A 20,853-nucleotide genomic window follows, 5' to 3' on the forward strand; every position below is an offset into this window, starting at 1 on the left:
CCATAGCGGGCGGGGGGCTCAGCCTCCCACCCAGACGCCAAGGGCGGGCATCCTGAAACGCAGGGAGAGAGCCCACATCTGGGCAGCTAAAGAGCCTGAGTTAGGAAAATGAGGATCCAAGACCATTCCTGAGAGAAGTTTGGAAGGAAAAGGAAAGAAAGCAGTAAATGAAGCAAACAGCAGAAACAAGGAATTTTTTTTTTCTTTTTTTTTTAAAGATTAGTTTCATAGGCAGAGAAGAAGCTAGAATGTTCTTCACTCAAAAATAGCTGGTGCTCCATTCTGCCTCTGCAGCAGCAGGACAGAACTGCCCTGGACAAAACACTGCTGCTTCTGAAATAAAGACAGCAGAAGCACAGCAAATAACTCTTCTAAAGCTTCCGTTATGGGTTGCCTTTAATTCACATCTAAATAGACAGCATGGTCCTCTGTAATTATAATATGGAAACATCTCTGAACAACAGAGATCAAGTTTTTGGCAAATGCTTGGGAAAGAGTGGTGTCAGTCGAGCCACCAGAGGGTTGAAGCAGCAGCGTGACGTGGCCAGACTGTGTTCAGTGTTTGGGGATGGAGGTAAATATCCGCAATCCGTGCATCCCTTTGATTTCTTCTTTTAGTGCCTACGTAAGTAAAAAGAGCGTCATCATTTATTTTATACTTGACAGTGATGACAATACATCTCCCCTAGAGCATCCACATAGCTCACTCTGAGGAGCTGTCGACCTCTGGGAGACTCTGCACACACTCTGTTTAACAGTTTTTCTCTGTTTTCTTTTTTGTTTTGGAAAACTTCTTTATATTTGTGAATTGATAAATATGTCATGTAGCCCAAAGATCAATGAGGTCCCCCACCCCTGGCCTCCAGGGTGCCAGGGGGGCCTGCAGAAGGGATCTGAGCCGCCCTGAGGGGCCGGTGGTCAGGACAGAGGCCGCAGGAGGGGAGAGGGCGACTGATGCTGACCCCGTGCCCCCGGCCGGGTGCAATGTGGGCACGCGTGGGCACTACCCCAGGCAGCTGCCGCGCCACCCGGCGGGCTGCCCCCTCCCCCGCGAGGCGACAGGGCTCAGGGCCGAGGCCGGAGCCAGCCCGGGCCACACGGGCCACCTCGCTACTCCCCTTGCCGCCACCTTGGGGTGGGCAGAGGCTGGACGGACGTGCTCCTGGGAGGGAACCGGCACCCCGGGGCCTGGACCAGCGCAAACGCCCGGTGGCGATTTCAGAAAATGGCAGGACAGACAAGGGACAAACTGGGAGCTGGGCGGGACCGGGACTTCCGGGGGGCCACCACACGGCAGGGTCCCCGGGGAACTGCACAGGTTGAGGCAGCTGTGAGCGGGGATGGAGGGGGCTCCCCACCCCGGGGAGGTCAGCAGGGATCCTCTGGCTAGATGCTTGGGAGGTGACCCCAGGCGACCTCTTCAGGCCCTTTTGCACCTGAGATTCTGGATGCACCAGCACTGGGAAGAACGGGACTGAGCGGAGGGCGACAAGGCCAGAATGAGGAGGAGGGCGTCACCCAGGCCAGGGCCACCAGCCCCCACCCTGACAGCCCAGGGTCCCTGCACTCGTCGATCAAAGGCTTGGGATTCCTTCCCCGCCCCCTCACGCCTCCCCAGGCGGCACCTGTGTCATACCCCACAAAGGTGGCCCACTCCAGGCCCAGCCCCCAACCCCCAGGCCCCCGACTTCCTAGTTCATTGCCACTCCTCCTCCCTGACCCCTCACAGCCCAATCCCACACTCGACCCTATGAAAATGCCAATGACCCATCAGGCAGCACCGTTTGGCACACGCCTCCACTGACGTGCCTCCACTGATGCAGCAACAGGATGAAGGCCTGGCCGGGGAACACTTGCCACAGGCGCTGCGGATGCAGAGCAAGGGAAAAGCGGGCCCTGCAGTGACCCAGCCCACAGCTGCTCCAGGAGCAAAGGGCGCGGATTCGGCTCCGCTCAGAGCACGGCCAGGAAGTGATCACCTGACACGGAGTGCCCTGCAGGCACTAGGCAGTTAATTTCCCTGGAAGCCCACAGCCAGCCACGGCCGCTCCCCTTCCTCTTGGCGACTGAGCTCCGTCCACGTGCCAGCTCCTTTGTCAGGCGTGAGGGACACAGCGGTAGCCAGCTTTCTAGGGGCACAGGCGAGCAGCAGGGCTTGCCCCTTGGCGGGGAGGAGATGGCCAGGACAGCGATGGAAGCACTCGCTGCAGGAGGGACCCAGAGAGAACCCTGAGCCTCAGAGGGTGCAGGAGACACTCCCCCAAATGAGGGGAACCACCGCCCTCTCCCCGCGGGCCTGTCCAGGCTCCTGCCTGCTGTAGATGGTGGTGACGACAGCGAAGGAAGGTGACAGGGACTCAGGTGTCAGACCCTGTTCTCAGGGCTCTGTGTACACTTTGTCACTAGTCCCCACAATGATCTTTGAGGCAGGGACCCGCTACTACCCCCAAGTTACAGGTTAGTAAATGGAGGCCCAGGGAGGTGGAGTCACTTGCCCAAGGCCGCACAGCGAGAAAGTAGCAGGGCCCAGATGTGAAACACGGGCAGTCCGACCCCAGAACCTGCATCCTCACCCACCCGCCGCCATGGCTTCCGGCGGGGACGCGCTCAAATGAATGTGCCCCTGGGAGTCTGGCTCAGCAGCGGCCTGAGTGGTTTGGGAGACAAACCCCAACATCCCACCAGCTGGGGGTGACCTGGGCCAGCCGGGTCTTCTCCCCTGACTTTGGTCCCCGAGACCGTGTGGGGCTAGCGGGGCCCCTGGGGCACACATGGTGGCTTCTGAGGCCCTGCCCCCGAGGCTACCGGGAAGACCAGCCAGCGAGCTCGAGGGCTTCGGGCGCCCCATGTGAGGGGAAGGGCCGGGCTCCCTCCAAAAAGGAACCAGCCCCAAAGCGCCGACAGCTCGCAGGGGACGGGTGGCAGGGACATAAGCTTCCAAGGCACGGGCAGAACGTGCTGGCCGCAGGGAGCCAGAGGTGGACCGGCATTCATGGCCCGCAGGGGTGGAAGGGCAGGTGGCATTTGAGCCACCCAGGCCAAGGGCCCAGCTGGGCAAAGGTACAGCTGGAGAAAGGGAGACACCATGAGCAGTGGCTGGCAGGGAGGGGACAGGCGGAGAAGGGTGGGGACGGGCACGGCGGGGACCCTCCCGACCACCGCCCACTCTCCAGCAATTAGAGGAGTTTGCCATGTGCAAGACCTTATGAGTGATGTCCCACCCACCCCTGAAGGGGCTGGTTAACCGAACTGACAAGGCTCAGCTGGCGTAAATGCCAATTAAACTAAACAAGAACAACGTATAAACTGGCCCTCCATCTGGTTAAATGTTCCTGGCCCCCTAATATTCTACAAAATGATCTAGGGCAAAATGATCTGGAGCAATTCTCAAGCAACAGCATGTCTCAGTTTACCCAGCTGTAAAGCAGTCCTAAAGAGAGGCTCGAAAACCTTCAAATCTACAAAAACTTAAGTTTTTAGCACTGCTAGTATGTTTACAAATACTAGCTGATATGTTATAATAACAGTAAACATTGGTAGCATTACACAAGGAAATGCAAAATATTGGGTGGCTTGATTTCAGTTTGAATAAAATTCATACTTGCCTACAGTCTGATTCCAGCTAGGCCCCTGGTGAAATCCTTCTCACATCTCCAGTCCTGCTTGCGCAGCTGTGATCCTGCCTCATTCTTTCACAGGACTGCCGCGTGGCAGATCCTCTCAGATGCTAAAGGCCGATGGGAAAGGAGCCCCCACCTCGACTGACCTGATTCACCATCTGGTGCTGCTGGACGGTTCTCTTCTCCTTAAATTCTTCTGATTCGATTTTGATTTCATACATCGCCCCACAGCCTCCTAAAATAAAACACAATTTGAAAGTGTTTCAGTGATTAAGTTCCAACAGCCACAGCCCCCAATGGCCTAGAATAATTCTGGTACAACCCAGAGAAGGTCTGTAAGTTATTACTGGGCATAAAGGCAAGTTGCTAAAACTGGTAAGAAAAACGTCATTGCTTATGATCTTGCCACAGGCTGCTCCGTCCAAAATTTGCTCTTCCTTTTGCACCACCCAGGATTACGACTCGTGGGCAGGAACCATAGAACCCAAAGCATGGAAAACCTAGGAAACGCTTAGGGTTTTCTTTTACTGTAGACTAACAATGTCTTGGAAGAGGGTAGCAGGACTGAAATTTCATTCTTCCACTTTCCAAAGGACTAGCAATCGGTATTTTTTCAAAGAGCAAAATTTTATGCTAAAATTTGGTTTGGAAACTGCATTTGTAATACTATTCAAAAGACAAGAAAGAAACAAGGAAGCGTGAGAGAGAAAGGGACACTGTGGAGATGCGGGTGGTTCTCTAGCACAGCTAGTCGATCGAGCCCCATGAAGGTTTCCTCCTCAGTTTCCAGAAGGAGGAAGACGCTCTGGTGGTTCTGGGCAGAGCTTGTGGTGGCCCCATCCACCCCCCACTCAAGCGTTGTCTTCCGGGCTAGAGAGCTAGCACGGACTACACGAGAAAACGTGCTCTAGCACGGGCGGGAAAGAAAACGTCCTCATGTTGTCAACACCAAGGTCGCGGGAGAAGTGCAATGTACTCCACAGGTTTTGCTTTGCTCTCATAATAGGCCCTCGGGATCCAGCTTTTGGTCACCCCCAGGTTCACCTCTGCACTCTGTCAGAGCTAGGCAGCCGGGCTGCTCGGCAAGTGCCAGCTCTGCCCCGGGCCTGGTGGCCTCAAGGCCACGGCCAGGCCCCGGGCCCACTGCAGAGCCCCCACCCCATCTACCAACCCAAAGGATCTTTACACTCACTCGTTTGCTACAGCTTCCAGGGAAAAAACTCTCCTTTCTGAACTTTCTCCAGCCCCTGTGGGCAGCCCCTCTTGGTAAGCCAGTGAGCCTGGACATCGGGGAGATTCCGGTCGGGGCCCATCTGGCCGCCCCGCTGCCGAGCTGCCCCGTGTGTCTCTGGATAAAGGCCTTATCTTGCCTGTCCGCGGGCGCAGAGGCTGGCTCCCCCGCCTGTCCCTAGCACGCAGCCAGCCTGCAATTGGGAGCTGCCAGCGGCCGCCTGGGGCACACAGGGCCTGGTCGCTGGGCTCTGGACAGAGAGCCCACCCTGGGTTCCAGTTCCACGGCCCCCTCCTTGGGGCTGGGCAGGACCTCCAGCCTCTCTGGGCTTGTCTCCTTGAGGGGAGAGTGAAGGAGTTGGACAAAACGCTGTCCCAGCTCTGACGTTCTGGGGTGTCAAAGAATGTGGGAAAATTAAAGTAAATCCCATCTTGTGGCCAAACTAAAGAGGGTGGACCTGAGCTGCAGAGTGACTAAGAAGGACCCCGACCTAGTTGGGCCAAGCTGGTGACCTTGAATCATCCCAGCAGGGGCTTGTCCCCAGCAAGTTTCCCTCTGAAGTTTCTGAATCCCCACCCCCACCCCATCTAGTGGGAGAGGCTGGGTTCCACCCGCCCAAAAGCTGTGTAGGGAGTGGGAGGAAGAGATGTATGTGGGGGCATTTTCAGGACTTAGAGTTATCCTGGGTGATGCTGCAGGGACAGTTACTGGACACTGTATGTCCTCCCATGGCCCACTGGGTGGAACGTGGGAGAGTGTGGGCTATGGTGTGGACCATTGACCATGAGGTGCAGCGATGCCCAGAGATGTATTCACCAAGTGCAGTGAATGTCTCATGATGATGGAGGAGGTTGTTGTTATGGGGGGAGGAGTGGAGTGAGGGGGGTGGGGGGTATATGGGGACCTCATATTTTTTTAATGTAACATTAAAAAAAAAAAAGACAAAAAAGAAAAAAAGCTGTGCCTGTTGAGAAGCTGCTGACAGCACCCTCCAGAGGGCAAAATCCTACCAAGGCACCATGGGAAGCACGCGGGAAAACATTACCTGAAATGTCAGTGACTTTGATGGTTGTAGCTCGAGGGAACTTCTCTTTGAGAATTTGGGTCACTTTGAGCTCCCCCTCAGTCTGGGAAGCAAACATCCGATGTCCGGAGTGGAGAAGAGGAAGCTGCTGCCAGAACAGGGAGGCGCGGGTCACGGCGCGGGGAGGCGGCGCTGCCCCCGGCGGGGCCACGTGCAGCCCCCCATTCCCTCTGCACTGCAGGTGCGGTACACAGCCAGCGCCGCCTCGGGCCGCCTCAGAGCGGTGGTGAGGGGTCGGGGGGCCACGCGGTGCCACTGTCCATCCACACTGTCCCACAGGCGAGGGCCAAATTCCACCCACCCTTTATCTGGTCACATGACAGTGACCTTATGACATCTCTACCAGCCAGCTCCCCTTTGCACCGTGCACTAATTCTCACGGGGGAGAGGAGGCAGAATGCTGGTGGACGGCCTGAAGGAGGAACATTTTAAAACCAGTCACCTCCTCGCTGCCCCTCTCCCTGGTGGCTTCCAAAGGGAGCCGGGGCTTCTGATGGGAACCTGGCTCATCCCTTAGGAGCGAAGGAGCAGAAAAGCAGGCTGGCAGGGCTGAGCACCTGCTGAAAAGGGAGACAGAACTGGATGACAGCTGGAAGAATAGAAGCAAGGTGGTACCAAGGCACACTGCAGGAAAGAGCGCCTTGAAGACAGCTACGCAGGAGGGATGCCCAAGGGAGGGGCGTTACATGGGAAGATGAACCCCGCGTGGGTCCCTGACTGCCCGCGGGTGGCCAAGGGCTGGGTGAGTGCTCGTGCTGAAGGGACCCCGCTCTCCCCCTCCACTACCACAGTCTTGTCCCTCCTCGGGTTTCAGTCCCATCAGGCCTTTCCTGACGGCAAGGAGCAAGGTCTGGTTGGTGAATCACCTGGGAGCACCTTCCTCAAAACGACCTGCACTCTGCCTCTCTCACCAGTGGGTCTAAAAGGTCCACTCAGCTCTCTAGAGCTGAACTCAGGGCAGGAGGACTTGGGTGGGTGGGTGGGTGGATGAATGAATGAATGAGGAGGGGAAGAACAAGACTGAGCATCCACAGAGGAGTCTGGCAGGTAGTTGGAAATGCAGATCTGGCATTTCCTGGAGTTAGACCAGCTGCCACAGAAAGGAACCAAAAAATGGATGTTTTGGGCTGGGGTGGGGAGTGGAACTGCCTCTGAGGACAGAACCTGGGGGAGCAAAGGCAGGATACCCAGGTGGCGGGCAGCCTGATGGTCATGAACAGGTGAGCGTGGCTAGCACTGCAGAATCCATGGAGATTTACTTTCATCTCAGCAGACCTGTGGGCAGCGGCCTCTATCCACACCTGCACCCAAACCCTAAATCTGACAGTGCCCCAGATGCCAGTGTGGACACTGAAGGTCACCAGAGGAAATGCCCCCCGCCCATGCCAGGGACAGGCTCAAGAGCAGCAGGGGAGAAGGAGGAATGTGAAAAGAAAGTGCAAAAGTGGACAGGGCTGAGGAATGAATCAGAAATGGGTAAAGTAGGAGGGCCGGTGGGGAGGGGCCCTCTGCTGGCGTCCACTCTGGGCACGTGGGATTTGGAAAGGGTCAAGGTCACAGAGCCCAGGCCGCGCTCCCAGAGCCCAGGTGGCTCCACTGTCCTTGGCGCCCACACCACGACCCCGGGACATGAAGACTATGTCTTCGACTTGCTAAATCAGTATTTCTTTTTCCTGTGCCCTCTGTCTCCTTCGCCCCCAACCTCACGCCCACTCCCCCAAGGCGCGGCGGGATCTGGTACGTCCCCGAACCTCCGCTGTCGGAACCTGGTGAATGAATGACTGAACGAACGAATAAGTGACTGAGCGAACGAACGAGCGGAAGGAAGGGGCCGCCCCCGGCCCCGCACGGGCCTCTCGGGGAACCGGTCCTCGAGCCCGGCAGCGCCGCCCGCCGAGCCCCCGCCCCGGGCCAAGCAGCCCGGCCCCGCCCGCGCTCACCCCGCGGATCCCGCGGAGCAGAGGCGCTGCCGCGGCGGGGCCCCACGCCGCCATGCCGGGCCGACGCGGCCCCCGCCCGAGGTCGCCGTGTCACACGAAGAGCGCGGAGCCGGGGACCGGCAGCTTCCGGCGCTGGCGAGGCCGCCCTCTACCGCCCGGAGGCCGCCTGGCCCCGCCTGGCCCCGCCCGGGCCCGCCCCGAAGGCCGGGCGCGCAGCGCGCAACCGGCGGGCGGCAGGGATCTGCCACCCAACCTGGCTCGCCCCGCACCCCTCCAGCCTACGCGGGGTCCGGTTCCTTTAGACTCTCTGCTCAGCCTAGAAACACGTCCAAGGATCGCTGCCCTCGACATTGACCTTCTCTCTTCCCAGCACTGCTTGGCTCGCCTGCCCTTGGCGGAACCTCTTCATTCCCATTCCCCATCACCCAACCTGGCTTCTAAACCGAGGATTTGGGGCTCCTTCCAGGCGAGGGGGACTCGTGGAAGGATTTCAAGCAGGAGATTGTTTTCAGATTGCACTTTGGAAAGAAGCCTCCGGCTTCTGTGTGAAGGTACTGCAGGGCTGTTAACTGGAGACAGCGACAGAAGTGCCGGGGCTTTCGCTGCGGCCCAGGTGACAGGGAGGTCTGAACTAAAGCAGTGGCAGCAGAAGGGGCAGTCGCGGACTTGGGAGGTGAATGGAATGGAGTCACTGGGTGTGGGGGGTGAGGAAGGCGGCAGCGGGATGACTCCCCAGTTTCTGGCTGGGCAATGAAATGGAGGGATAGATTTGGGGCAAGCTTGGACAACAAACTTAGTTGATTTCCCTGAGTGTGAGGTGCCTGCAGGATATGGCCCAGCAGAGACCTACGTTGGAATCAGAGGGTGCAGTCATGACAATATAGTGGAAGCTGATGACAAGAGGGATGAGAAGATGGCCAGCAAACCTGCCCAACTCTGGGGTACTGTCAAACAAGTCAAGCCATGAATCCAACCAAGCCCCTTTTCCGGCTCTATTTGTTCGCAGGCATGCAATCTGGTGTTACTCGGAAGGATTGACCAGCTATGCGCTTTTGCCACTGCATTCTGGCCTACCCAATCAACAATTTCCAGTATTGCTACACTTGGACAAATTGGGCTTTTAAAGTGATCAGCACATTCATTTCAGTATTAATGGAGTAACTTCTACATTCTGGTCCTTATAATTTCTCCTTTGAATTATTTTAAAAGTCTCTCATATTCTTTGCTTGATTCCTTAAATTATGGTTGGTGGGATTAGGGATAATTTTTAAAATTTCCTTCATTGATGTCAATTAAAACTTATTTTCTAGCACTGTAGCGGTTCTTTCTACCCTTTGCTACTCAAACCGCCTGGTTCAAATGAGGCATGTGCTGCCATGTGATGGAAAGGAGAAGCTCAAGGAGCTGAGGCCCTAGGGAGAGGCGGCTGAAATCGGGAAGAAAATGGAGCAACCCAGCCTGAGAGAAGAGGCCTGGTAAGATACAAGCCGTAAGCCCCGTTGCCCTCGGCTGAGCTCCGGGAGACCAGGAAAGGCAGAGACCAGGCAGATTGCCTGCCATCCTGCTTGAACAAGTGGCAGCTGACTTGAGAAAAGACCCCTTATGGTGCCTTGAGTTGGACTCTTCATGGCCTCAGAACTGTAAACTTTTACCCCAAATAAATACCCATCATAAAAAACACATTTCTGGTCCTTTGCACTGGCAACCCTTTGGCAAAAACAGAACTGGATAAGGGTTGGTCACATGATCTTAGACCAACGAGTGGTTAGGGGATTTGTCTGGAACTGCTGTTGGCCATCTTTGCCACCATGTGGGGAGATACTTTGAAAATACACCAAAACCTCAAAACAAAGCTGAGCTGAGAAATAAAGGCAACTGGAAACCAGCAACGCCAGAAATGAATACTTTACTACAGTGATTTTAGTTGACTTATTACTTGTAATTGAGACCCATGCTCAGATTTGTTTCCAGAATTTCTCCTTCTTTCCTTTAGTGAAAATCAGTACTTTTGCTTAACTCCAACCTTCTTTCCCCCCATATTCCAGTAATTGCTCACATTACTATGGACTGTCTCCTCCCAGTCTCTTCCCCTCACCGTTTCCACACTGCTGTAAGAGCAGTGTCCATCATTTCCCTGTTCCAAATAATTCCCCATCACCTACTGGTTAAACCCAAGTTCTTTTAGATGCTTCAATCGCTATCTACCTGTCACTAGTGACACTCAATAATCGTGCAGGCCATCAATGATGTCAATGGGGCACCTGCTAGAGAAGGCCCAAGGCCCAATGTTTGGACATTGTTTCTGGCTGTGCCATTTCAAAGCCTGACTCTGGCCCCCACAAAAATTATTGGGTTATTCTATTATTCTTCTATCAAGATAAAAGTAACTTTCATGGTCTTGGCCATTAAAGGATTTACATAAAGCATTTTTGTGATTGATTTTAGGCTGGTGAAAAGTAGCTGTCAAAAATTCCAAAACTGATTTGCCAGCTTACCCTTATCCTTATACAAAATGTTTTTAAACTTACATATTTAGCCCATAGTCATTAAGTCTGTAACTTTACTCAAAAAAGGTCAAAACAATTCTAGCACTGCCATTTTGAATAAACCTAAAATGCACCTGTTTGGACTGCTGAAAATAACTTGAGTATTTCTCCTACAATAATGAATACCTATAATGGCTCTTGGGGGCCAGGGGTCGGGGCATGTCTTAAGGAGATATGCTGGGCACTCACTTTCAAGGTCAGAAAATTAGCGAGCCCAGTCCCTCTTCCCTTTTCTCAATCTCTCAGCCAGAAACCCAAGAGGCTCAAGAGATTACTTAATTTGGGATGGGGTTTAGCCACTGTTATCAGGGGCACAGTTTGTTTCTGGGATTGGAGTCTTGGTGTTATATTTAGTTTATTTAGTTCCCTTTCTTCTAAGGGTTAAGAAAACATTTAGCTACTAATTGATAAGCTAAGATGACCTTTCAAACTGGAGTCAAAATCCACAGAACCTGCAAAAATCAAGTTTCCAAATTTAAACAGAAATTAAGTATTGAGACTCACATTTTAAACAGTCATTTCTTCCAATATATTTTATTCTGATGAAGTTACAAAAGTAGATACAAAATACATTTTAAAAAGTACAGTCAACTGGCTTAGAAAAATAGATAAAGCCCCTAAAGTTTTAAAAATACAACATAAATTTTCATGTAAAGAACATTTAAAAATATTTTAGATGGTATCCAAGACTAACCTTATACAAACTATTTTGATGTAGAATAAACAGAACATTATTCCTATAAGAAGTCTATAGCACACTGGTAATCCATGTGGATTTACAGAATACTTGTTTGGAATAAAATCTGATAATGAGAAAAAACCTAAATAAATTTCAGTGCAGTTGTTTCAGCAGAATTACTGCTACCACATATATTATCACTTCTACAACTGTCACAGGAAAATGAAAAAAACTACTATTTTCCTTCTTTGCCAGAGTTCTACAACAGTAATAATCAAATCCAATCATTGAACTAATTGTCAGGAAAAAAACCACATCCCTGTTGAAGGTGCTAAATGTTTGGTGTCCAGGGCCAGCGTTCTACACTGTCAGGAGACAGCCTCCTTCCATGAGGCAGGGACAGCAACTGCCCCACACTGGGGCTGCTAAGAAACAAATTTCTAGGAGTTACAATCTGTGAGCCTGATTTTTTTATGCTTACGAGGTGATGGTATTGTATTTGAGAAGCTCCACTTCTGTACCTGTGTAACTTTACTGTTCAGAGAGAAGGCCGAGAGAATAATTAGGAAACCTCAACAATATGCAAAAATTAACATTGTTACCAGAACAGCCCTACTAGAAAAACATTCCCGTTGTTGTTATCAAAGTTGTGGTGAAGAGATTTGGATTTCTGCTGTAAGCAGGAACATGAGCCACGGCAGGCCTCTACAAGCTTAAGATGAAATACTTATTAGGTGGCAGCCCTGTAAAATCAATTTTTTCATACTCTGAAGAAGTAATAATGGAAACACTTGGCTGTCAATACAAAAACTGTAGTACAGGGAAATTTCAGCTTTTAAATAAAAATCTGCACATCATTATCCAAAAGTTAATTTTAAAAAAACCCTGAAAATTAAAGCACCATAGGATAAACTGCATAATTTAGTGAGCCCTCCCTACCCCATGGCTGTAAGCAGGTATGCAGGGCAAACATCACAAACACAGGGGAGAGGACTTCTGAGGAGGGAGGGGGTAAACGCTGAGGAACAAGGAGGCTGTGTTAGGGCAGGACAGGGTGTGGGGTGTGGAGAGGGGGAGAGCACTAGGCGACACAAGAAAAGGGAGCAGCCTCAGACACACACTGCTTTCCTCCAACTCTTACCAAAGGCCTATGGCTCTTTCACCAAATCAGGAAGGTACCACCCTTTTTCATCCTCTTCCCTTCTTCCAGTCCTCCTCCTACCCTCCACTACCTGACTTTGAATGTAAACAAATAATATAAACACTAGTATTTAGGTGCACTGTTGGTTAAGAATATGGTAATAATGTGTTTATTAAAAAAAATTTTTTTAATAGTCTGAGTCTCAAATTACCAACAACTTTTAATTTATAGCAAACTGCCTTTATTACTATTCTAGGACGTGGCGATTTTTGGTTCATTTTGGGGCTAGTCATGAAGAGGGAGAATTTCTACCATTCGAAAATGAATGGGAAAAAAATGAGACCCCTTCTGTTTGATAATACTTAAAACATTAGAAATGATGAAAGTACAACCCTAGCTGAGAAACATAATTCCTTGGGGTCTTAAAAAAAGTGATCAACAGAGAGAGGTTGACCGGAACCTTTGAATAAGTTTGTCATTGTGTGTGGAATGTTTCATGGAGGATTTTTTTATTTCCTCAAGTACTTGGGGGGGGGGGGCGGAGTTTGAACCCACAACCTCATATGTAGGAAGCCAGTGCTCAACCACTGACCCATGTCAGCAACCCTGAATTGGTTTTTTCATTTGTTTGCTTGTTGTCTGTTTTTTAGTTCTTAGGAGGCGCCAGGGATGGAACCCAGGACCACCCACATGGGAAACAGGCAGTTCAACCACTTGAGCCACATCTATTCCCGATCTTTTTATATAAGTGATCATCCCACTCTTTAATTCCTCAAACATCTATTATTGTTTTAGCCTGGGGATAAAATGTTTTATTTCCTTTAAAATTCTGAAAATAATTAAAAATTTACTGAAACCGAATTAAAAAAGGAGTTTCTACTAAACAATTCTTTTCTTTATAGTCTAGTAGAATGATAAAAATAAATTTTAAAAACACTATTAAAGTTATTAATCTTTATTAAAGCTACCAAGACAGGTGCTGAGTACTTTGTGAAAACCAGATCTCTGAAACACAGAATGCTGATAAATTTGAAACTTTGCTATGGCAAGTCTTCCAGTATACTCACTGTACCTCAATACACTTTAAACAGTCAGGTAGAAATTACTGAATCCTCAGAACCAAATGAAAAGTAGACATTTTCTTCATTAAAGGGCAATATGGGAGAGCAGGTATACCTCAGTGGTTGAGCAGCTGCTTCCCACGTATGAGGTCCCAGGTCCAATCCCTGGTACCTACTAAAAATAAAAATAATAATAAAAAAGGCAATCTTCTTTTTATCCCAGTAGATAGAAAAGAAATTCAAGTTTTGATATAAAAACAAAACAGGATAAAATGTCCAAGGGGACTCAAGCCATTTTTTTGCTAATAACAGAAGGTTTTTTTTTTTTTTTAACTTTTTCTTCCCATTGTCTCCTTTAAACACACACACATATTAAAGAATTGGTAGAGTACACCCAACTGGTAGCTGTGTTATAAAATGGGTACACCTTCATGATTTTTATTGTGTTTTAAGTTATCCTTACTGGATAAAGTTTGTGCATTTCTATACTATTCTCAACTAAGTCTCGAGTCACAATAAAAACAAACATATAAACATAATTTTTTTCTTAAAGGAAACGCAAAACAAAATAACTCAAGTGCTCCTGAGTTATTCCTCAACCCAGAAATATCAAGGTCTCTGAAAATCAAAATGAATAAAAACAGTGGCTTTGAGACCTAAGTTGTCACAGTTTTCTGGGAAAATTTTTCTTATCCCAAAATTTACATGTTAAAGTTAATCTGAATGAAGCATTTAAAAATAAAAGTCTACAGGATTATCCTTAGAAGCGTTTAAAAAAATTATTTCTGATACACACATACAGTCCTAACAATTTAGATAGGTTTTTATGTTAAGAAATCCCAAATAAAGATTTAAAAAAATAAAAATCAATTTAACTTTGATTGCTCCCATACTACATAGGCTATATTATGATTTAAATTGCAATCATGGGTTTTATAAAAATATACACACATATATATATTCTTATCTATAAAAACTAGCATACAAACTTGAAACTAAAAGGTTTCCAAAGTGACACAAATGTTCTAAATGTTAAGGAAACTTAAAAATGCCTTTTCTACTTATAAAACAGAAGTAGAATAAAAGTGATCTATGTTGTTAGGAATCTGTTTTGGAAACTTGTTAATAAATTATTGGTGAAAAAATCCTTAATATCCATCCATTATACTGTCACATCTGCAACAGACTAAATCATTTTCTTCAAAAGAATAACAGGTACACTAATAAACTCCAGGTCGGTCATCACATAAAACAACCAAGTGAGCCTGTGACAGCGACAGGCGTGGTTACACAGTAGCTCGAGTCGGCCGTGTCCTGTAGGTCTCACTCTGAAGCTATGAGGCCAACATACCTTTGGAACAATTTTATAGACACAGACAATGGGTGCCTTTTTATCTTGTTTTCTTAAAGTTTGTATTACTAGTCTATAACAGATAGCAAAGAGATAGCTCTAGCAGTAGTTGAAGCAAGAGGGATCGGTGCTCTAGAAGAAACATTTATCTGTCTTTTGATCCAAGCTTCTCAATTAATTCCTGAAGAGGTGCCAATTCACGCCTATCAATCAGATTAAACTCCTAAAAGAGAGAAGAAAAACGAAATTTAAAAAGCATCTAAAATTAAAAGTACAAATGTCATTTAGAGAAAGGAGTCCCAACACTAGTTTTCTGAAAAGTCCAAAAGAAATATGATATGATCTCCATGAACATTTTGAAATATGATACTTTATTCACTTTTAAAAACTATATTGGGGAGCAGGGAAGCATATGTGGCTCAAGCAATTGGGCTCCTACCTACCACATGGGAGGTCCCTGGTTCGGTTCCCCAGTGCCTCCTAAAGAAAGACAGCAAGCTAGTATGACAGGCAGGTGCAGCAAACTGACACAACAAGACGACACAAGAAGAGACACAAGAAGAAAAACATAATGAGAGACACAACAAAGCAGGGTGCAGAGGTTCCCAGTACCTCCTAAAGAGGATATAGCAGGATGGCGAGCTGGCATGACAGGCAGGCGCAGTGTGCTGATGCAACAGGATGATACAATAAGAGACACAAGAGGAAAAACACGAGAGACACAACAAAGCAGGGAAATACATATATATATATGGGGCTTAAATAAGCAGCTCTATATATTACTATGATACTTACTGTATAAAACATTAAAATAAAGATGACCTGTAAACTAGACACTGACTCTTTAATAGTGGCAGTGGACCTTTTCCACTTATTACACACATAAACTATATATATACATCATTCAATAAGCTCAGAAGAAAGACAGGGAATAGCAGAGTATGGTCTGCTTTGCATGGTACAAGGAACTATAAAACACAACAATACAAGCAAATATCTATTATAAAGCAATTAGGTTATTCCACTATAAAACAGTATCTAGATAAGACATTTACATTTTACAAACATTTATAGAAGTATGTATCTCCAAGGTTAGGCTAAAGGAGTCTCAATTCTTTGATTTCTTTTTCAAACAATGTAAATTATTTTTTAAAATTACAATTATAACTATAGACGATAAGGCAACAGACCACCTCCCTCAATGATATATCCAGAGGCAGAAGAACCAAAACGGAGGTGATGCCTCTCTATACTGCTACCAACATCAATGAAATAAACAATGTGGAAAAGAACAAAACAGAAGAGAGAATCGTTTCTACTTAGCTCTATAAGGGACACATTATTCTTTATTAAAGTCACCAATCCAAATAAATCCAAGCAAAAGGATGCAGAAGTCATCATGGTTCAACTTACCTGAACAAAGAAAATAAAGTGCTTAAAGGAGGTGTTGAGGTGGGCCTCCTCTTGCAGCTGCATCACAGAATCAAAGTGCTGGTGATAAATATGGGCATAAACCCTGAAGAGACGCTTTAGAATGGTCTTTGCCACAGACATAAAGTTTTTGGGAAATGGGACACCTGTAATCAAATATACACATATATTTATCAATTGGTTTTTTAATCCAACTGAACAGAAGAAAGTTTAGATACTGCCATGAACAACGATCTCAACATATATACACATTCAAATATACAAGAGCCTATTTTCATAAGTATTTTTTTTAAAAGGCAAGGGAAAAAAACCCAAACCTAAAGATATAAGGTACACTACACTTTCTGCCTTAGAGTACTAGCACAGGCATCAAGTTATTTAAAGTGTTGAAACACCTCAAACTTAATTTTAACTGCTGAATATTAAAGTTTCTTCCTAAGATTAAATACAATAAAGTATTTTGATTACAAATAAAATTTTCAGGGAAATGGATGTAAGTGGTTGAGTGCCTGATTTCCACATACAAGGGTCCTAGATTCAATCCCTGGTACCTCCTAAAAACAAAAATAAAACAAGCTAACAAATGAAAAAACCAACTCAGGGGAGCTGGTATAGTTCAGTGGTTGAGTGCTCGCTTCCCACATACAAGATCTGGGGTTCAATCCCTGACGCCAGGACCTCAAAAAAGAATTTTTTTTTTTACTTTTGTAATTGGTATCCTTGAAAACAACAACAACAACATGCTCATGCATGCATACATGCATGCACACATACACTAATACCAGACTGGAAACTCTTCTACAGCAAAAGAAAAAGACAAACTTAAGTCAAAATAATTACTGTCAACAAGTAAAAGATATTTTATCTTCTGAATTACTCTGGAAAGCCAGAGTTTTCTTTCCGAATTAGGAGCCCCCAACTTTTTATTTTTAAAAAGTGCTATTGTCATTCTCCTGTAGCCTAAGAAGGGGGTATACCTCCTGAAAAAGATAGTAGCGTACACCTGCCCTCTAAGAAAAAAAGAACACCGGGGGAGGGTCTGGTAACCTCTCTCCAAGTGGAGATGGGGATGTAATTGGTTACATGCCTGAGAATTTTGGTTGATAAGATGCAAGTCCCTTTGAAAATAGGGGAAAGAAGAAAGACAATACAACTGGCACCAACCAGAGTAAACAAAATACATCAGCAGGCACCTATCTCCAAAATTACCTGGATTAGTTGCCCTTAAAGACCTGTTCAAATAGGTTATACTACTCTTGAAATACTTCCTTTTTTTTCAGTCTTACAGAAAACAAGCACTAAAACACTTTCTCTTTCCTCCTCATTGTATATATTTCCCCCAACTAGTCACCTATAGCTTGAAATTTAGTGCATTTTGCTTTTGCAAGCTCACGTGTGTGTGTGTTAGCCTTGCCTTTTCAAACATTATTCTGGAGTTTATGGGCATATTTTTCTGGGCTGTGTCTTCTATTCACATATTTAAGGGGGACTCTAATAAACAGAGCTCCTCTCCCTTCACCACCTAATAAATCCTAAAGAAGTAAGAAATAATTATTGTGTCTCCTTTTGTTTCAGCAAACTGAACTGAATCTTGCATAGAAGGGAAAAAACCCAAATCATTCATTTTAAATATATTAATTTAGTACACAAAATTAAAATGGTGCTATCTTAAAACTGTAGATGGTAAAAACATGGTTAGTGAGGGAATACAGTTAATTCTCTTGGGAGAGAAAAGCCAACAAAATAAAATTCATTCTTAAGACACTTAGGACAAGAACTTCTCTTCCTCCAGTACAAGAGAAAAAAGGGACACCATATGTAAGGGTGGCAGGGGTTAGATGGAATTAGAGTCAGGTTAAGAATCAGGGCTCCAATTGTTCTATGCCTCTACTTTTTCAGGTTAGAGTCCATAAACTACTTTTATCCTATTGCGTCAATTTTAAAATGCACATGTTTTTACATTTTAACATTTCTGAAAAAAGGACCCATCTTAAAAGAGGTTTTCTTAAAATTGATGCCCATCTTAAAAGCTGATGTCAAGGAATAGCATGACAGCTATTTTTTTGACTTAGTGTTTATATAAAATTTTGTTGCATATTACAATCAATGAATGCATTCTAGATCTGGTCATACAGAGTAATTCATACTGATAACATTTTATTCAATTGCTGTTCCACATTGCCAAAATCTTTTAAAATTGGGTTTGTTTAAGAAAGCAGAGCCCAGAATCTACAACTCATTTTTAAAAATGCAAATACTCTGGGGGTAGAGGGAGCAGGAGAGGGAGGGGGAAACAGTTCAGATTGACTGAAGTAAAACTAAAAAAATTTTAGATTGAAATTGTAAAAACCAAATTTCCCAATGAAAAGAACCCTGAAGTTAAGTGTTAGAATATGGAAAAACCCATTCCCTAATATATTGTGTATGATGATAGCATTATTCCAAAATCCTTAAAGAACAACCTGATTTATAATTACATACAGCATACCAAATATTATGAATATTTATTAGTGAATCACCATTGTTCTTGAGCTATGCAACTTTAGAGTTTAGAGGGTCTGCTATACTTAAATGATTACTTTTGTTGTCCCTGTGCCTAATGCCACATCCGACACAGTACATACACAAGACACACATTACCTGTATTAGCATTACATATACACGACCCAGTATTTTTCCAAGGAAACCATCTCAGATATTAGATTAGGACTCAGTGGGAAAACATTACCCAATAGACAGGAATTTCCTTTCTCTTTTTAATGTATAGGTTTTAGTATTTCATTTTAAGTACTTTTCAAATAAGCACCTATTCTATCAAGAGACAACATTCCATCACCTGCTTAACTAGGAAGACATCCATTTAAAAATTCCACGAGTACTGGTTCTTTTTGTTAAAAATTCTAAGGGATAAAGTAGATATATGACCCTCTCTTCAATTTTGATTTGAAACTTAAAGAATCTAATTTATACCAAAAAAACTCACAGGAACACTATTATCATTAATTTAACACTTCTATGAGTTAACTATGTATAGGTTTATGAAGATTGTCTTCAATATACATGTTAAAAAACAATCATTAAAAAATATAATTGAATGACATTATGGGAAAATGGATGCCAGGAGTTTGTGACTAAAACTACTAGTCTTAATACTATTAGTATTACATGAGTATTAATACTAACACTCTTAAACAGTCATAAAATTGTCAAAATTCAGCAGTACATCTAATAATCAATAAGGAAACTGTTAAAATATATACACACACACACATACATAAATATACACAAAGTCAATGAAGACATTCCACACAAAAGAAGAAGAGCAAAATCTGGCGGCAGACTTGGCCCAGTGGTTAGGGCATCTGTCTACCACATGGGAGGTCCGCGGTTCAAACCCCGGGCCTCCTTGACCCGTGTGGAGCTGGCCCATGCGCAGTGCTGATGCACGCAAGGAGTGCTGTGCCACGTAGGGGTGCCCCTGAGTAGGGGAGCCCCACGCACAAGGAGTATGCCCCTTAAGGAGAGCCGCCCAGTGTGAAAGAAAGTGCAGCCTGCCCACGAATGGCACTGCACACAGGGAGAGCTGACACAACAAGATAATGCAACAAAAAGAGACACAGATTCCCGTGCTGCTGACAACAACAGAAGTGGACAAAGAAGACGAAGCAAAATAGACACAGAGAACAGACAACTGGGGGGGGGGGATAAATAAATCTTTTTTTTTTTAAAAAAAAGAAAAGCAAAATCTAACAATTGCAAAATAAATAAAAAAATAGTTAAAGTTCAGAAGTTATCCATCAAAATTACAGGGATTTACACATGGGTTGAATACTATTCTTAAAAAGAACAAACATTTTAATTTGTTAAAAAAGGGCAGGGAGGAACTTAAATCTGTGAAACAGAAGGTATAATCTGAAAGACATTAGTAGAATTACATAGGCTCTAAAAGATGCAAAAGGTGATAGACTCATAGTGTACCAGAATTAATGCAAAATAGTAAAAACAAAATGTCTAGAATAATTTTTTAAAGCTAACACTGAAAATAGAGGGTTCGGGGAATCACAGACACAATTAACAAACATCTCCTTTAAAATGAACTCTAAGTCAAATTCAAAAAACACCCCCCCCAAGATCCTATTTGTGCCCAATCAGAAAAAAGGTGTTCTATTAGGAATTGGATAATCCAAAAACACAAACCTGAAGACAGTAAAGCACTTGCTCTAAGTATCATTGCCCAGCCAAGTTCTCATTCAAACATGATGGCAGAAAACAACTTTTAAAGACCTCCGAAGTTGGAAATGGATTTTTAAATCAGATACTTTTTCTCAGAGTTTACAAATGGGCATGTTGCTAACAAAAGGAATAGTAATAACTTGAACATATTAGTACAAAAAATATACATAATGAAGAGGTCTGGCTGAAAAGAATAATTGGCATAGGTAGCATGTGAGTAATAGTTAAACGAGAGGGATAAGGATTCAGAATATTAGGATGAATTACTGAGGAATGAGAAGTTAGCTAAGAGAATGAGATCAAAATTATTCCTTATTTCTATCTTCCATAAAAAGGAAATTTAAATGCATAAAGAAATAATAATTTGTTTTAATCTAAGTATTTTCCAAGCTGAATTTAACAGGAAACACCCAAGCACAGATAATACACTGTAAACGATCTGTAAGAAAGGAAATAAAAGGTTTAATAACAGAATGGAGAAGCTAACAGCAAACAGACCAAGTGTTAATAACATGATATAAACTTTACTCCCGAAA

At 45.4% G+C, this 20,853-nt stretch overlaps 2 protein-coding genes and 1 long non-coding RNA gene across 5 annotated transcripts in view; 1 reads left to right on the forward strand and 2 right to left on the reverse strand.

Moving 5' to 3' along the window:
* Nucleotides 1-363: 363 nt before the first annotated feature.
* On the reverse strand, nucleotides 364-8,028 carry BOLA3 (bolA family member 3). 2 transcript variants are annotated; one of them, XM_023591563.3, is made up of 4 exons: nucleotides 7,876-8,028; nucleotides 5,897-6,023; nucleotides 3,767-3,855; nucleotides 364-621 (listed from the first exon to the last, which is right to left on the reverse strand). In XM_023591563.3, exons 1-4 carry the CDS (start codon nucleotides 7,927-7,929, stop codon nucleotides 556-558), a joined length of 336 nt encoding a protein of 111 aa, XP_023447331.1. In that variant the 5' UTR covers nucleotides 7,930-8,028; the 3' UTR covers nucleotides 364-555. The 2 variants fall into 2 exon arrangements, with proteins under 2 accessions (XP_023447331.1, XP_004468040.1); XM_004467983.5 differs by having other exon boundaries at nucleotides 5,897-6,020; nucleotides 7,876-8,027.
* A 9-nt stretch (nucleotides 8,029-8,037) lies between these two features.
* On the forward strand, nucleotides 8,038-10,933 carry LOC101436364 (uncharacterized). The gene is made up of 3 exons (XR_188569.5): nucleotides 8,038-8,426; nucleotides 8,703-8,816; nucleotides 9,186-10,933. It is a non-coding gene; the product is annotated as an uncharacterized lncRNA (long non-coding RNA).
* Nucleotides 10,934-10,939: 6 nt separating this feature from the next.
* Nucleotides 10,940-20,853, reverse strand: part of MOB1A (MOB kinase activator 1A) — a 39,001-nt gene continuing 29,087 nt past the window's right edge. For both annotated transcript variants that reach the window (XM_004467984.4, XM_023591564.3), the window contains exons 5-6: nucleotides 16,067-16,230; nucleotides 10,940-14,876 (exon numbers count right to left, since the gene is read on the reverse strand). In XM_004467984.4, coding sequence (XP_004468041.1) covers nucleotides 14,799-14,876; nucleotides 16,067-16,230 — 242 coding nt within the window. In that variant the 3' untranslated portion in view covers nucleotides 10,940-14,798. The remainder of the gene's footprint in view (nucleotides 14,877-16,066; nucleotides 16,231-20,853) is intronic.

The sequence above is a fragment of the Dasypus novemcinctus genome, chromosome 17 (genome assembly GCF_030445035.2).
Source record: "Dasypus novemcinctus isolate mDasNov1 chromosome 17, mDasNov1.1.hap2, whole genome shotgun sequence".
In the NCBI taxonomy this organism is placed as follows: domain Eukaryota; kingdom Metazoa; phylum Chordata; class Mammalia; order Cingulata; family Dasypodidae; genus Dasypus; species Dasypus novemcinctus.